General features: G+C 40.6%; 1 protein-coding gene across 11 annotated transcripts in view; it reads left to right on the top strand.

Annotated features, from left to right (window-relative positions):
- ctbp2 (C-terminal binding protein 2) overlaps positions 1–18601 on the top strand; it is a 279102-nt gene that overhangs the window by 214596 nt on the left and 45905 nt on the right. For 5 of the 11 annotated variants that reach the window (XM_008106745.3, XM_062976049.1, XM_008106744.3 and 2 more), the window contains 2 exons: positions 7684–7725; positions 12162–12316. In XM_008106745.3, coding sequence (XP_008104952.1) covers positions 7684–7725; positions 12162–12316 — 197 coding nt within the window. Of the gene's footprint in view, positions 1–5469; positions 5585–7683; positions 7726–12161; positions 12317–18601 lie in introns of those variants that run through there. The other 6 variants (XM_062976050.1, XM_062976051.1, XM_008106747.3 and 3 more) reach the window with 3 other exon arrangements.

Here is an 18601-nt window from a genome sequence, read left to right as displayed (position 1 = left end):
TTTAGAGGTAGAAATAAAGGTTGGGAAATTGTGTGATCTGCTCTGAGTTGACAAGCAGTAGCAAGCCTTCCAAGTCCACAATGGCTGATATAATCTGTAGCAACAATGTTTCTCTTCCAAAAAATTAATTTGCTGAGTTTGGAGATTGTTTATGTGAATGTCACTCTGGATCAGTGACTCCTTAGCGAGCTATTGACCTTTCTCTTCTTCCTAGTGTTGAAAACAGCAGGGAATGGTGTGGCATCAATCCCTTTCCATCAGAAACATTGCTCATGTTCTTATGATGGTGGATATAAATCCACATTTAGTAATTATTCTTTCTACTGCTGTTCAGTGGTTTTATATTCTCCCAGCTGTAATTAATTTCCATATCCCAGCTAATAAATAACAAGTATTCCTTTGGAGGTTTGTGTGAGTGTGGATATTTTTCAATTATTTACTTACTTATATTAACATTATTTTGCTTTGCAAGTTAAATAGTATCCTATTAAAAAAGCCCATTAAAAACAAAGCAAACAATAATTCCAGTAATAAATACAAGGATCTAAAAAGTACTTTTGACCCTCCATAACCACGGATTTTGCATCCATGTATCTACAACTTGATGGTATTTTTAAAAATTCCAAAAAAGCAAACTTTGAAGATGCCCTTTTATATATTCCATTGTTTATTGGAACTTCTGCTATTCAGGGGCGGGGTGATTGGACGCACATGTCCAGTCAAGAGGTCCTTAAGATACCTGAATCTCTAGAAGTTTGGGACTAAAAATTAAAAGCAACCAACAGTAGCTTATTTTAAGAAATAGGGTTGGAATCCATGCAGCACTTTTAAACTAGCCAAAGTATTTGCATATTTTGCTGCTGCTATATATTTAACCAACTGCATTGCCAAATTGCTGTAAAAAGTGGTTGTTACTAGTGATCCATGAAGTGAAGTGGTCTCTGTCCAAGTGGTTCTACACCAAGTACAATTTAGTGGAAATTTTCATATCAGAAATATAATTTGAGCTGCCAATCCCAATTCATCCCAAAACTGCAAACCTGGCCCTTGCTCAGATACATTACCTACCAACAGTACATCTCCGTCAGGATTTTAATGTGTTTGTTCTCTCTAAGTCCATTACCAACTCAAGATGATATTGTTCCATCACACTCTATATTACTTACTACAGGGGTGTCAGGATATATTACAGTTAGCCTCCCACAGAGTTCCTGCGAAACTGAGAAAAGTTTGCACTAATACAACTATGATCACCTTTCGCTGGACATTGATAACAGACAGGGCCGGTCCTAGGCAAATTTCAAGAGCAAGCAAGCAGTATTTTTGGTGCCTCCCCCCCCCCCCAACCAATCACTGAAAAATAAAAGGTAGGGTAGGGCCCTACCTTTTTTGAGCTCACTGCTGTACTTAAGTTTGCTCCTTTTAATTTTCCCGCACTGCGAGGTGGTGGATAGCTGCTGCTCCTCTCCTCCCCCCACTCGGTTTCAGAAGGGCGGTGGGAGCCTCTCACTGCCCCTCCAACGCTGGGAAGGGGGGAAGTGCGAAGGAGCACCCATCCCCGAGGTGCGGCCTCATGACGTGGGGATGGGTGCTCCTTTGCTCCCCCCCCCACACACACACACCTGGCTTCGGAGAGGCAGTGGGAGCCTCCCGCCGCCCCTCCAAAGCCAGGAAGGGGGAAAAATGTGAAGGAACACCCAACCCCGAGGTGCAACCTCACGGCACGGGGATGAGTGCTCCTACGCTCCCCCCCCCAGCTTTGGAGGGGTGGTGGGAGCCTCCCACTGCCCCTCCAAAGCCGGGAAGGGGGGGGGAAGAGTGAAGGAGCACCCATCCCCAAGGCGCGGGAAAACAACAGAAACGGCTGCGGAGGCAAGGGAGCCGGAGTCGCTTCTGTTGTTTTCCTGTGCCGCAGAGATGGGTTCTCCTTTGCTCCCCCCCTCCTGGCTTTGGAGGGGAAGTGGGAAGGCGAGGGAGCCCGGCAGAGAGGGAAGTGGAGGCAAGCAGGCCGGCTTGCAACCAGGTGGGCTAACCTCACTCTCGGAGACGCCTCAACTTCACCCGATAGAGGACTGCGCCTTCCGCAAGTGTGTAGTTCACATATAGCTTGAACCGCCTCTGATAACAGAATCACACAAGAATACCTGGAGATTCCTAGTGAGAACATTTTAATCAAATATGCAAAAGTCAAACTCACTAATGTGGAGGGCTGACTGTATTTATGTATCTCTCTGTAGAGATGTCAAGATTACACCTAGGGTCTACTGCTGGCAGCCAAAAGTCTCGGGTTGATCCTCATCACTTGCCCCCTGGTTACTTTTAATTTATGAGTTCAGGATTGAACATGGTATCTTCTGTATATATGTAGAATGGTGCCTCCCCAGACTGAGTATCCTAAATAACCAGATGAATAATTTCCATATCCTGAATATGCAGGTGGTTGCAATGATGGCTATCCTTCCTGTCCCCCCCCCTCAAAAATGGAGTAAAGGCAGCTTAGAAAGTGTGTTTTTTATAAGCATATCACAACTTGGTTGTTAAGAGAATAATGTTTCAGCCAAAGCAAGAAGCATCCAGTCACTATATTTATCCTGGTTCCAGTGAACATGTGAGATAAAGCCCAAGTCAAGGGAGAATGTTCCCAGTGAAATTCAGCAAGCATGAAAAATAGGATACCCAATATCGAAAAGGAACGCTTCCTTGAAAGCCTTTCCAGATGGTTGTTTCAGGTGTCATGCACACCTGCAGTGTACAAGCCATGTGAGGTCAAAAGGCAGACATGGGAATCTATTTCACTTACTAAAGATGGCACATGTCAAAAAAAGAGAATATTTAGAGATTGGTGTATAAAATGCTATACAATAGTACTTTTTTTCCCCAGATTTCCTCCTGGTTTTCAGGATTAGTTCTAACACCTCAGTAACACAGGAAGCTTCCATCTTGATCCAAGCTTCTAGTTTTTTCACCCATTACCCACAATTTGCAAAATATTGTAAAAGTATTTTGCTGACATCTGTTTAGTAGTTACAAGATTGTAAATTGGATTTGCAGTTTTGTAAAATTGCTGTAGACAAGCATCCCAGTGCAGGATCTCAGCCATAGCATTCAAAAAATATTGAAAGATCCTTTAGACACTGCTAGTTCTATAGATTTCCAGGACATTAACACAGAAGTCATACTGAGTACTAAACCAACTCCAGATTCTACCTAAATTAGTCTGTTTACTTGAGCACCCTAACCAGAATCTTGATGGTGGCATATACAGGTGTATCTCGCATTATACATGTAGAAAGACCTCTTTTTGATCATTGCAGAGTGGATGGATCATGCTGATGGTGGCAATAGCGGAGTTCTGGACGTGGAACTGTTGGAGAGGTGCAATTATGCATCTAGAGTACTGTGTCAATGTGTATTGCATGTGGCCTGTGCACATTGTACTATTGTGTAATGAGTTGACAGCTGTGTTACTGTTACTCATATGTTGTGCTATAGTGATATTCAGTATGGGGATTGTACAATACAAGCATAGTCTAATCCAGGGGTCCTCAAACTTTTGAAGCAGAGGGCCGGTCCACTATCCTTCAGACTGTTGAGGGGCCGAATTATCATTTGGAAAAAAATACAAACAAATTCCTATGCATACGGCACATGTCTTATTTGTAGTGCAACAACAACAACAACGAAAGAACAATACAATATTTAAAAATGAAAACAATTTTAACCAACATAAACCTATCAGGATTTCAATGAAAAGTGTGGGCCTGCTACTGGCCAATGAGATTGTCAAGTTAATTAGGACTGTTGTTGTTGTGTGCCTTCAAGTCATGTCAGACTTTGGCCGAGCCTAAGTCTAAAATTAATTATTTATTTACTGCATTTATTTACTACATTTATATCCCACCCTTCTCACCCCGAAGGGGACTCAGAGCTGTTGTATGTACATACAATATATTATATTATTACCATAGCACAATATTAGCATTATATATTACTAAAGTAAAGTCTCGCTTATCCAACCCTCGCTTATCCAACATTCTGTATTATCCAACGCAATTTGCCTTTTAGTAGCCAATGTTTTTGTAGTCAAATTTTCAATACATTGTGAAGTTTTGGTGCTAAATTCGTAAATGCAGTAATTATTACATAACATTATCATGTATTGAACTGCTTTTTCTGTTGTAAAACCTATTTTTGTGCTTAATTTGTAAAATCGTAATGTAATTTGATGTTTAATAGGCTTTTCCTTAATCCCTCCTTATTATCCAACATTTTCGCTTATCCAACGTTCTGCTGGCCCGTTTATGTTGGATAAGTGAGTACTGTATATTGAACTATACCACTATACTATTATATAATATGTAATATATAACATATAATTAATATTATTATATGGTATTATTATTAGTATTATATTGTATAACATAATATTATTATCAATATTATATGTATATACAATATATTATATTATTAAACCTGATATAAAAATATTATATTATAAAACTGAGGGCGGGGGCCAGGTAAATGACCTTGGAGGGCCGCATCTGGCCCCCGGGCCTTAGTTTGGGGACCCCTGGTCTAATCCTTCCACTAGATATGACACTATACTGAGATATCATGTCCTGTGCAGGACTGCCTCCAAAATGGTAGGAGTGGTAGTAATGTATGTGGCAAATGTTGACTGTTAGGCAGTTTTGTCATTGTCACCTACATTTACAGACTTGTAACTATTTGTTATTCAAATTTATGATTATGGCACCATTTCCACAATCTCAAACACCTCCCAAACATACCTTCAAATCTAGGCAGCCTTACTGAGTGACAGAGTTACAGAACAACAAACATAGGAGATGCTTATTTCTCATTTCTACTACTTTCTGGCAGAAAGGGAGCTTGGCACATCATCTTTCAGCACCTCACTTAGCTCTGCAGATCTCAGGCTGGATCTACACTGTCATATAAACCAGATTATCAAAGTAGATACTATATATACTCAAGTATAAGACAAAGTTTTTCAACCCTTTTAGTAACGTTGGGCTGCTTAGTTTAAATATGCTTGAGACAACCAGAAGAATGGGACCAAAATGTGTCAGTCTTTTGGGTGGGTGGGCGATGAGACATCCCTACTCTTCAGAACACACAACATAAGATGTATTTATGTTTTTTGAGCAGTGCTCACATGATTTTATTCAAGGATTGGGAAAGAACTTTGATTAGTTAAAAGCAGCAGCAAGGTCTTGAGGGAGTGTTTGAAAGAGTTTGGAGCTAGGAGAGGTGACTCTTAACTGCTGTAGCAATTTCAGACTATTCTTTTGTAGCGGGACAAAAGCCTTTTCTTTTCCCCTCCCACGTTCAAAGAGACATTTGTCTCCAGACTTTGCAGCTGTGGGGCCATGGGGGTGCTTATTTGAAGATACCCCTCCGTAGACCAGAGGAGAGGCGGCACACCAAACAGTGGTGTAGTATTTTATTCTCTTTCCTTCCTTCCCTCCCTCCCTTCTTCTCTCCCTCCCTCCTCTTTCCCTCCTCCTCTTCTACCATGTGCAGTTTTTAATCAGAAGAAGAATGTGGAGGAAACCTTTTCAAGGCAAGGGGAAATTTCCTGTTTTCTTTTCTCTGTTTGTTTAATAAAGTATGCCATTGACTTTTAGAACTGTAGCGACTTTGGTTGCGAATGAGTAATTGTGAGAAATGCTTGATGCATTTTTATATACTGCTGGAGAAGATGTTTAAATCCTTTACTCTTTTTTTTTTTAAAGAAGAAGACGAACAGCATGACATAGGCAAGTGAGATTAATAAGAATTAGGCAAATTGATTCTTCGGCTTTTGTTTCGGCCAGATAGCACCAGCCGTCTTGCAGCCATACAAAGGCTGCCATTTACTAGAGAGTACTCCCTAATTCTCTTGGCAGGGGTGCCATTGGAATCGGATACAAGTGGGTGGCAATGGGGAGGAGCTGCCAAAGAGGACAAGCAGGCTTTGTGTATTTTTTTGTTTTTTAAAAATGCAACAAAAGCACTTTATACATTGAGCTGGGTGCAACAAGCTGTGCATCTTGTGAGTCAGGGTGGAGCAGTTCTGAGTTCAGTGTACATAAAAAGCCCTCCCTGCCAGCAGCCCCTTCCTTAAAAGCGCCATTGCAATGAAGCGTTGGCTAAACTCCACAGAAAACTGGGAGAGCCAGAAAATATTTATTGAGCAATGCTGCAGATAGTTGGCTTTATACTGGGACACTTTGGGGAAGAGAAAGCAGGGCGTCTGAATTTTGAAAGCAGTTCTGGAGCACCTTGTTGATATTCTGGTCAGATAATAATTTCAGTTTCCATCCTATTGTTGTTCACCCTTCTGTATTGAGCTCCCACTATATTGGTGGTTCCCAACCTTTGGTCTTCCAGGTCTTTTGGACTTCAACTCCCATAATTTCTAACAGCTGGAAAGTTGGCTGGGATTTCTGGGAGTTGAAGTTCAAAACACCTGGAAGACCAAAGGTTGGGAACCACTGCACTAAATAGTATGCCCCGTTAGTAATTTTCTCTACCTTTAGTGCTAGATACAGTACATATACACACATACTAGTTGGTCTCTTTTTCCACTGTAGAGTCCTGAGAGCTAGTATGACCTAGTATTTTGAGTCTTAGATTATGGCTCTGTAAACCAGGGTTCAAATCCCACTCAGCCATGGAAATCCACTGGTTGGCCTTGGGCAAACCACACTTTCTCAGCCTCAGAGAGAGGTAAAGGCAAGTCCTCCTCTGAATAAATCTTGCAAAAAAAAAAAGATGGGTTTGTCATAGAATTGCTATAAGTTGGAAATGACATGAAAAACACTTACTAATCACTTACATCAAAATAACAGAGCCCTGTAGGTTGTCCTAAGCCAAAGTACTTTGAGATGTTAAGATATTTGTAGAAGCAATTTCAAGGCTTCACAATTTAATCAAATGTGATTTAATAAAACACATCTCAAAAGTTACCATTCATTCTGATTTTTCATTCAGAAATAAGACACACAGAGTTCTTCGTAACTGTTCTGAATATTCCAGCCAAAGTCATTTATTTTTAGACTGTTCTGTTCATCATACATTTGAGCTCTTTTGTTTAATTCTTTTCCACTCGTTCTAACTGCTTTGTTTACATTTTGATACAGTATGTATGATTGTAAAAGCCTTCAAACTATAATCTATATTTTAAAGACTTATCTTCAACTGCATTATGTGTCTGTGTTGCTGGTGGTATGATGTAGAAAATCAAACATTTCAAATAATACAATTGGGCATGTATTACTTCACATGATTTTTAACTTCAAATCTTTAGAGTGTGTGTTTATTCAAATGTAGTTACTCGTACATCCTGTTCCCCTTTGCTCTACTTCCAAAGTTTGTTTCTATGAAGTTGAAATAATTGACTCCATCCAGTTGTTCTGAGTTTTGAGAGGAAAGCATTCTTCAACATTAACCATATTCCCTCATAATATGTATCTTTGCTATATGGAGGGAAAAAAACCCTAGTAGTAACTTGGTAATGTCTACAAAGCCAGGCTCATTGTTTCATGCAAGCATAGCAGTTCATTAGGTGTCAAAGATGCAGATATTTTGTTTGGAGATGAATAAATTTCTCTTGGCCTGCAAAGTTACCTATGTAATCAGATAATACTTTTTGTTAAAAAATTCCTGTTTTCTTCACAGGTTTTTTTATTGCAGATACCAACCCCACCTGCAATATTATTAGTAAGTGTTTAAGCTCTGATTACAAATTACTGTGGGATATGGGGATTGATATACTGTATACTGTGACAGGCAGTGACTGTCTGAAGCTATTGTCCTGGTGGAAAGCCCAGCCTCTATCACCTTCCCACTCACTTCTCTATTCTGCTTTTGACAGTAACAACGCAAGGCTGTCATTAAGCGGTCGTCTCAGTCCCGGAGACTGTTCATCAGAGTCAGTTGTACAGTAGGAACTCTTTATTAAACCCGGAAAGGGGTTAATCTGGACAAAGCATAGCAATTCGGCACTGGATTGCAAACATTTCGTTTTTATGTGTTTTCCCCTTTAATCCTGGTTATCTGCTTAGGGCAAGCTTCTTTCACTTATCCAAATCATCTCAGTGTTCTGCTGTGCATACTGCGACACAGTTGCACTTCCATCTGGATGGATTGTCGAAAGAGGCATTGCTTTGCAGTAAATGGGAAATACAAAGAAATAGATGCAAGACAGTTGTCATTTATTAAATTTCAAACTTATTATTGAGCTTTCTGCTTGCCTTTTAGAATCATAGAATCATGGAGTTGGAAGAGACCTCTTGGCTATCCAGTCCAACCTCCTGTCAAGAAGCAGGAAAATCACATTCAAAGCACCCCCTGACAGATGGCCATCCAGCCTCTGTTTAAAAGCCTTTCTAAGAAGTAACCTCCACCACACTCCGGGGCAGAAAGTTCCATTGCTGAACAGCTCTCACAATGAGGAAGTTCTTCCTAATGTTCAGGTGGAATCTCTTTTCCTGTAGTTTGAAGCCATCGTTCCGCGTCCTAGTCTCCAGGGCAGCAGAAAACAAGCTTGCTCTCTCCTCCCTATGGCTTCCCCTCACATATTTATACATGGTCATCATGTCTCAGTCTTCTCTTTTGCAGCCTAAACATGCCCAGCTCGTTAAGCCGCTCCTCATAGGGCTTGTTCTCCAGACCCTTCATCATTTTAGTCATCCTCCTCTGGAAACATTCCAGGTTGTCAACATCTCCCTTAAATTGCGGTGCCCAGAATTGGACACAGTATTCAGGTGTGGTCTGACCAAGGCAGAATAGAGCGGTAGCATGACTTCCTTGTATCTAGACACTAGATTCCTATTTATGCAGGCCAAAATCCCATTGGCTTTTTTAGCCGCCACATGACATTGTTGGCTCATGTTTAATTTGCTGTTCACGAGGACTCGAGCTGGGCATTCTCCATTCTGTATCTTTGCATTTCATTTTTCTCTTAAACACTTAGGGCAGAGCTGGGCTTTTCCATTTCCTACCAGCACTTTTTAAAAAAGCAAACCCAAATTATACATTCCCTAAAGTCAGTTCAGAGCATTATAGGGACTCTTTTCATCTGCCCATAGCCTTGTCGCTTCTTCCTACTATTTCTGCTACTCTTCCCATGCTTCAGCCATTGCCACTGTCTTGCAAACAGTGTTGGCTTGGTGACAAAGATAATAGGGTGTCTCTAGGAACTGGCTGCCAACATCTATATCCTCTTGTAGCCTGCAGTCTCACAGTCCATATTTGTTTTACTTATTTGGGTTTGGGTTAAGGTTAGAGTTACGTGAACATACATAGAATCATTTCACTGAAGACCACTAGGTCATACTGTATATCCCAGTATATTGTACCATATGCTATATACTTAGGATTTGGTCCAGATGTGGTACAATCAACTGGTTTGTCAGAAGCAAACTAATCTGCCCCCTTCCATCTCCTGAAAATCCTGCACAGATGGACAAGAAACACTACTGAATGGGATAAGCTTTAGTGAGTGGAAAGATCCTCCTAAATTGAGGGGAAAGACATGGAAGGCAGAACTTGGATCCAGCTCAGTGATAGGGGATTTATCAGAAGTGTCACGCTTTCACAGTTTTGTATTACTTTTCTTTACCTTTACCTTAAATCAACACTGGGAATCATGCAATCATCAAAATACTGTTGGACTGTAATTTCCAGCATCCTAACCACTAGTGAGTACTGGGAGCTGTACCCCAGCATCTTCTGAAGGATCACAAGATTTCCACCTCTTCTTTGGATATTGCTTTTACGTTTCTCTAACAGTTACTTGGATTCTTTTAAATATCTGATCCTTTCAGGTTAAGGCTCTGGGGTATTATCTCAAATGCTGAGTCAAGTGCACTTAGCCTATAACTCATCTTCAATCCGCTTCCTCTCTGGGAGAATTTTATGGCTCAACAAATATCTATAGCTCTGTCTAATTCACAATTGTTTTAAAGCATTATAAAAAAGAAGAGACAATTCTGTGTGTATTGATAAATGTACTACTTAGGTTTAATGATAAAGAGATCAGATGACATCCATCTTGATTTTTTGAAGACCTGTATAATTAGCAGACATACCTTCTTGCATGTTAATATTTTTTTATGGATTTCAATCACAAGTGAATTAAATCTCACAAAAAACAGAGTCTTTCCAAAGTTTAAAACCATGCTCTTTGACTCTCCAGTGCTGAACAATCAAATGTTTATCAAAGCAGCCATCTAAAAGAACGCTTCCGTGAGAATGGAGGAAGTTCCAGGCTTAAGGGGGAGGTAGTTCTAAAGTAATTAATAAGTTCTTTCATTGCTTAGATAGAATTGCAAAGAATTCAATAGCATGTGTTACAATTGAACCTGAACCGTGGCCTTGAGCTTTTAAGAGGAAAATCCAGTAAAATAATGCCGGTTTCTTTGTCAACAAAGCAATCCTTCGGGGCAAGACTTTCAAAAGTGCCCTTTACTATTTGAAGTTCCTGGCCTGTATCACATGTAGCTTCAGCTATTTGTGTGCATACTGATGCTTATAACAATTTTCAGAATGGATCGAAAATGTAGGAGTCTTAGCCAGCCATAGAAATTCAAGCTGTGTTCCAAAGAGCTCTTCAGGTAAACTCCAATCTCGTACTCACATAGTGCGATTTGGGAGCAAGTCTATTCTTCCAATATCAAAATCTCATGTTCCATAGCAGACACTCTTTATGAATTGCACTCATTAAAAAAAAAAACTTCTGACATGTTACACAGAAATCTTGAAATCTCCAAGTAAAAAGTTCAGAGAAAATTGTAATGAATTTGAGACAGAGTATTTCAAAGCCACTATCTTTTATCTAAAGGTGCATCTGCACTACACAGTAGTAGCATTTTGATTCCATTTTAACTATTACAGATTTGCAGTTAAGGGAAGGGTATCCTTTGGTATCACCTGATATCAAACTGCTTTAATTCTATAGTGTGTGTATACCCTTAAACTGAGGCCCCTTCCACACAGCTATATAAAATACCACATTATTTGAACTGGAATATATGGCAGTGTGAACTCAGATAATCCAATTCAAACAGATATTGTGGGATTTTCTGCCTTGATATTCTGGGTTGTATGTGGAAGGGCCCAAAGCAACAGATTATAATGCCAAAGAGAGAAAGAGAGAGAAAAGACAGCGTAGTTAAAGTTTTGTTAGGTAATGTTCTCTTTTTTTCCAAGCCTAAACAAATTCTTTTCCTTAACATCTGGTATTGTTAATTCTTTTTATTCCTCTCGTTATGTGCTAAATCTGCCCTGTCTCTATATAGAGTTGTGTTACTTGTAGCTGAAATTTTAATTTTAAAAAAGCAATGTGAAAATAGATCATTGTACACTGTGATGATGATGTTACTAGATGTAACAATCTTTCAATAAAAAAATTAATCATTTCCATGTAAAAATGTTATGGAACTGGGGTTTCCTTTTTATTCAGAGATGAAATTGATTAATACTATTATATATTTATTTGTATTTCACTCTCATCTCTGTAGTTGAGACACAAAGTGTAGCAGTGGGCAAAGTGAGGGTCTTGGGTCACATCTGGACTCCTAAGAATATTTTAGTGGCTCTTGACTCCTTCTTTCTGTGCAAGAAAAGTAGGGTGAATTGCTATGCCTGAAATACCTGCCTCATTTGCTCACCTTTGCTCAAATGCATGTGCTGGGGCAGTTTTGTTAAAACTAAGCAGATGAGAATTTGGTCAGTGCATTGTTTCTTTGTATTTTCCACTACAAAAAACAATGCTTGGAACAGTTCCTTCTTTGTACTACAAGTTTTCGAATCCTCATGGATTCTGTTTGAGGAAGTCATTTAGGAGTTGCAGCCCAGAAAAAGTAACTTTTCCAAGCTCTCCTAAGAACGCTAGGTGACCAAATATTAGACTATAGATCTGTAGACAGTTAACCTTAATACAACACAAAACTGAGTGAGACTTACTGAATTAGCATCTGTGGAATTTCACTGTTAAGCTATCCAAAGGAAAATTCAGAATAAAGACTTTGGGAGTTAAGCTTGAGAACACAGCTTTGAAGAGTTTCCTTATTCTTTTGCAAAAACAGCATATTACAGTTTGAGATAACCCCATGTCTGTATTGATTTAACCTTTACACTCCATTTGGTTGCAGGTATTCGCCCACAAATCATGAACGGCCCTATGCATCCTCGTCCATTGGTGGCTTTATTAGATGGAAGGGATTGTACAGTGGAGATGCCAATTTTGAAGGACTTGGCTACTGTTGCGTTCTGTGATGCGCAGTCAACTCAGGAAATCCATGAAAAGGTAAAATGATTTTGTTTCCTGCAAGTTGATTTACAAAGGAAACTATAAATGTCTGGTTTTATGCTTCTACTGAAACACAACAGAAATAATAGAAAAGAACTGATTTGAAACATGACTTTCTATTCTCTGGTGATAGTCAGTCTGAGATTGTACTTGAGGACAAACTGGACATAAAGGAATTAGATGGTTTTAGTTCCTAAATCCAGAGGAAGGGGATAAAAATAAAGTAAGTGAATAAAGGATGCAGGAAAATAATATTCCTGAAAAGGACTTTAGGGACATGATGGTGTAGAGAGATTTGAGGAGAGTGCATCAGTTATATTTTAAAGCTTTGGGTCTACAACAGTCATCTTTAAGACTGAGTTTATACTTGTTCGTATACATGGTTGATTATCTTGATAGCATTGTTTTTCCTTCGTATTTCTACTGATATCTTGAGTCTCATAATCAATAGTCCTGAGATTAAGATTCCTGGGCACAATAAAAGTTTCTTTGGTGGCATCTCTCTTGATGCATTTTATGGCGGCATGTGTTAATTACATTTCTTCTGTTCTGGAACTCTTCAAGAAAAGACTGTGGAAAACACTGACAGATTACTGTTACTAGATGTGTTTTATTGATGGTAAATACCACAAAAAAATGATATAGGTAGAGAAGCAGTCCAACACCCTCTCATACCCAATTGTAGAAGTGGCCCATAAAAGTAGTTCTATTCAAACTACGAGGGATATCCAGAAAGTAAGGTTACAAGTAAGGAGGAATAGGAGGAACTGCCACTTTAGGGAACTACTGCCTCTCTTCCCCCCTACGTTTCTCAAGAAGGAAAGCATGTGATATGCAAAGCCACTACCACCCAATCCAGAAGGAAAAAAAGAGAGGAAGGAAGGAGGGAGAAAAGGCGACTATGGCTCACCTCCCCCTTCTCCTTTGGGGGTCCGGCTGCGAGTTAACCAGGTCTGTGCTGCCTTTCTGTCTGTCCGTCCCCCCTCCCATCTTTCTCTCCTTCCCTCCTCATTCACCAACTTGGGACCTCCCTCTCCCTCCAATAAGGAAAAGGGGGGATGGGAGGAAGGGAGGGAGATGAACCCTGGAGGAAGGGGAGCCCCTCCAACCAAGAGGCAGCCTTGGCCTCACCTCTGCCTCCCGCTCCGGCGGGAGACTTTTGTGACACAGGCATAAAAAACCTGTCCCATGGATGACAACATGTGTTGAACTGAATGGTCATTATGTGGAAAAATACTGTAGTAACCTATGCTATAATCCATGTAAGTTTTATTAAAATATATTCATTCTTTGTATTTTTAAAAAATCTTGTAACCCTACTTTCCGGATATCCCTCCCATTTCTGGCAGCCATTCTCTTTGGATGACTTTGGGACCCCAGAGCTTAAGTGTTCTGTATGAGGCCAATAGAATATAGATTTCTCAGGATTATATAGAATACTAGCTGTGTCCGGCCACGCTTCGCTGTGGCTTAATCTACTGGCCCTCTTGATTCGCATCTAATGGCCTTGTAGCCATAAATTCTGGCTGATTTCTCCCTGGGGGTAGCCTCAGATGGCCCAAGGTTTCCCCCTTGTTTTCCTCTGCCTCCGGGCCCATCCCCCTTCTTACCCTCGCCACGCCCTTTCCTTCCCTTCCTTAGGGTGCCGAGGTCTAGTTTCCGTCATCCAGTCCGGAGGGAAAACAAGCGGGTGGCGGTTATGGTGGCGGCCGCGCGGCGTTTTCAAATCTCCCTCATTCTGCCCCCCCTTGTGCGTGTGCTCCGTTGCCGCAGTTTTGATCCCGCACATACGCGCCGCCTTTCCTCGCCTGCCACGTCCCTTCCCCCCCCCCCACTGGGTGGGGAATCCCACAGTTTGTCAACCCACTTTGGTCTCCAACTGAAGTCTCTGGAGGTAGCACGCGGTCTCCTCCACACTCCCCAGAGAGCAAACCGAAGCTTTCGCCGGTCTCTCTCTCTTTCCTGGGGCTGCCTCTCCTTCCCTCCCCCTCCCTGTTTGGAGCACGTGGGGAAGTGGCGGGAAGGCACGTGGTGCTCTGTGGGGGATGGTGGCGATGATGGCCGCAGCAGCAGGTGAGCGAGCAAGCGTGGAGGAGGGGGGTGGGGCGCGTGAGGCTCATGTGGTGCGTCCTGCTTCGCACATGGGCAGATGGGTTTTTTGTGTTTTTTGGGCCACAGATGTGAGTTGTAGTGTTGGTTTTGTTGTCGGAACAAGGAGGCCCCTGGGTTGTGTTGCCAAGTTTTGTGGTTGTGGGTTGTTTAGTTTTGTTGTTTACCTTTAGGTAAAAATGCCAGAAGCTTTTTATATATATAGATAAGCAAAGAAGGAAAATCAAAAGTGTGAAAGCATAACCCATTCCCACTTCCCATAGCTTTGACAGTTGTGCAAGCTGGTTAGTAACAGAGAAAAATATCACTTTCCCAGTCCGTTCTTAGATTTCCTGTCTTTTCCCAGCCTCAAACTACTAAGTTAATGTAAAAAGTATCAGACAAGGTCAGTAATACAAATTAACACATATCCAGCTACTGGACGTCTGTGCACAATGCTAAAAAAGACTCCAAAAACTATCTGCCTGCTAGGATTCCAAAACCCATCTCCAAAAACAACTATACCAGTGGATTGAAAAACTTGACTAATATTGTTAGATAGCCTTTAAAATGTGTAGCTAAGAAGAAGGGAGTTAATGCCAGTTATGCAGCTAATGCTTGAACTGTGTGTCTTGAATTCAATGCATTTGTGAATAGCTTTCAGTAAAACACAGCATGTGTCCATGAAGAATGGATTTAGCTATTCTGGACTGATCGATTCTCTTAAATGATACAAAATCAATAGATGAAAGCAAAAAGCATTAATGCATAAAAGTAGATCAAATATACTTGGATTTCATCTAAACATTAGACAACTGTTTTCCAGTAACTCTTTGAACCTATCTCAGTTAGAGACCTTATTGAAGAGACTGGTAAATGGGAGGAACTAAAATGATGCCTTGTGTTCTGTGCCAGAATAAACTGCTTGATGAAGCAACTTAAGCTCAAACTACACATCAGAATGTGTTAACATTGGTTAACAGTCTACTTTTTTTGCATTGAACTAAAGAGCAACATAGGTTGTGGAGGTGCCTAGCCACTTTTCCGCTAACTTATTTTTCTGCTTGAAACATACAAACTGGCTGGCTAGATCATATCATAGGTCTGTCTAGTCCATCGTTTTGTTTACAGAATAGCCAGCCCATTGCAAAATCTGTCAGCAAGACAAATAACAATCTCACCTTCTTGTCTTGTATCACGCCAGCAGTTGACATACAGAGGCGTATTGTGTCAGATACTATATGTGAATTCAACTCCTGCCACAACTGTCTACAGAATCCCAAATTTATGTTGTCATTTTTTCAAGTTGCAGGGATATTCCAAGAGTGTTTCACATAAGTCTCTGTTGAACATCTAAGCCCATGTTGAGCATATTTAGTAAGAACTCCTCAATAAGGCTACATATGGAGTTCAGATCATTCGGACATAACAGAAATATTAGAGAGATTCTGAAATTTAGAAAATCAAAACACTGTAAATCTATAATTAAGACATTGTTCAAGCTATTACGGTTGGGGGAAGCTCACAACAAAATCATAAGACGTAGAGGAAACTGTATGCGCTTTGTGGTGTTAGCTTTGTAGAGTGTCACTATCTTGTACAGTATGGTATTTAAATCTCAAAATCCAAACTCAAAATTTATCTAAGTAGAAGGTGTTTTATAGTTATTTTCAAAACCTGTGAAGTTGATCCTGGGAAATATTCTGAAATAAGAGGTGTGTGTTTATGAGGCTTTGTGTTACTTGTTGACTTATGGTGACCTCATGAATATCATAGAGATTTCTTCAGCAAGTGATTTAGTGGTTCCTCCCCTTGAAATCTAGCCAGTCTATCTGGTGTTGAACTGCACATTTTGCTCCCTTTGTTGTCTTCTTTATTCTAAACCAGTGGTTCCCAACCTTTGGTCCTCCAGATGTTTTGAATTTCAGCTCCCACAATTCCTACCAATTGGTAAGCTGACTGGGATTTGTGGGAGCTGAAGTCCAAAATTATTGGAGGACCAAAGATTGGAAACCACTGCCAGTGGAGGTTTCCTCCCTCCCTCCCTCCCTCCCTCCCTCCCTCCCTCCCTCCCTCCCTCCCTCCCTTCCTTCCTTCCTTCCTTCCTTCCTTCCTTCCTTCCTTCCTTTCCCTTCCATTTTGTGAGGAGATAACATCTTGAGAGGGAAGTATCTAGAGAGGTGGTGGTTACATGTATGCTCTCATGTGTGCAATGGTTCCAGTCCAGATCAAAGTCTAGCACGTTTATTTAGAGCACAGAAACCCATTGGTTTGAGGAACATGTCCTCTTCTCCAACACCAATTTAGGTCAGGTGACTCTGGGAGTCTTATTAGAAGCATGGCTCTCCCCCATTTCTCCATGCAGAGGTGGATAAGTAGAGTTAAAGACTGGCTCCTGCAAGGGTCAGTGAGCACATGGTGTCTTTATCTGCCACTCATCATCCAAATTGGGATGACAGTCAGCACCAAATTCCCATTCCTTTCTCCGATCAGTCATACGAGAGAACAGGGAAGATTTCTTTGGACGTATCCTGATCGAAAGGACAGTGATTCCTTCTGTCCCTTCTGTTTAGCAGAGGTAGGCAGTTGGTACAAGATTGGGACCTACTTTTCAGGTTAGATAAGGGCCACATTTCTTTCTGTTTTTAACTTTGGGGTAGTTAAAACATATACAGTAGAGTCTCGCTTATCCAACATAAACGGGCCGGCAGAACGTTGGATAAGTGAAAATGTTGGATAATAAAAAGGGATTAAGGAAAGGCCTATTAAACATCAAATTACACTATGATTTTGCAAATTAAGAACCAAAACGTCATGTTTTACAACAAATTGATAGAGAAAAACAGTTCAATACACAGTAACATTATGTAGTAATTACTGTATAATGTTACTGTGTATTGAACTGTTTTTTTACTGTATTTATGACTTTAGCACCAAAACATTGCAATGTATTGAACCCTTGACTACAAAAAACATTGACTACTAAAAGGCAGACTGCGTTGGATAATCCACAACGTTGGATAAGCGAATGTTGGATAAGTGAGACTCTACTGTATATGTAAAAAAATTTAAAAGCAGCTGAAATTAATTTAAAATTCTCCATTAAAATGTCTGTTATTGTTGTACTTTAATATGAATGAGCCTTAAGATAATTTTATATAGTTAAATTGATTTTAATTAATGTGCTAATGATATTGAATTTTAAAATCCTAAATTGAGAAACATACTGAATATCCTATTGACTGTAGTGTATTTCTCCATTGATTCTAGCACATGCCATTTTTTTTAAATGAGTGCACCAGCAGAAAAGAGCTTTGGGACTACATTTCTGGCTCCCCTGCAAAGAAAGCTGTGTGCAGTTTGATTGTGTAAGAATCTCCGTTTGGTTAAGCTACTATTCTTCATCCCTCTTGTTCCTTCTGAAACATCTGGAGGGAGTGGTGATTGGAGGCACTGTGCTGCAATGGTTCTAGTCACACCTCTCATGGGATAGCTGCTTCTCAAAAAAGGAGCTATGTGGCATCCTCAAGGGCCCGCTCTATCCCCAGTGCTTTTTAACATTTGCATGAAACCCCTGAGCGAGACCATTCGGAGACAGGGGGTGGGGTACTATCAGTATGCTGATGACACCAAATATATTTCTCCATGCCTTTGAAAACAGCTTTAGCTAAGGATAGTGTTTCTCCTCTGAATGAATGACTGCAGAAGATAATGGGCTGGATGAAGGAAAACAAATTGAAACTGAATCCACACAAGACAGCGGTGCTTACCATTAAGGATCCTAAAATGGGGGTGGAGATGTGTCAACCAGTTCTGGATGGGTTGCACTCCCCCTGAAAGATTGTGTTCGTAGTTTAGGAGTGCTTCTAGATCAGTCTCTCTAAATATCAACCCAGGGTGATGCAACAGTGCTTACTACCAGCTTCAGCTGATACGCCAACTTCCTAGAGTTGGAGGACCTATAGTTGGTAATGCATGCACTGGTAACCTCAAGGTTGGATATCTGCAATGGGCTTTGCATTGGGCTAACTTTGTGCCAAGTTCAGAAACTTCAATTAATTCAAAATACAGCAGCCAGGCTTATTAAGGAACATCCAGGAGTGAGCATATTACACCCATACAAAAGTCACTCCACAAAGTACAAAGTGTTGGTTTTCACTTTAGAAGCTCTACATGGTTTGGGTCCAGGTTACC

Source organism: Anolis carolinensis, chromosome 3 (genome assembly GCF_035594765.1).
Source record: "Anolis carolinensis isolate JA03-04 chromosome 3, rAnoCar3.1.pri, whole genome shotgun sequence".
Classification (NCBI taxonomy): Eukaryota; Metazoa; Chordata; class Lepidosauria; order Squamata; family Dactyloidae; genus Anolis; species Anolis carolinensis.
Note: the sequence above shows the minus strand (reverse complement) of the source record. Positions and strands in the feature narration are given on the sequence as shown.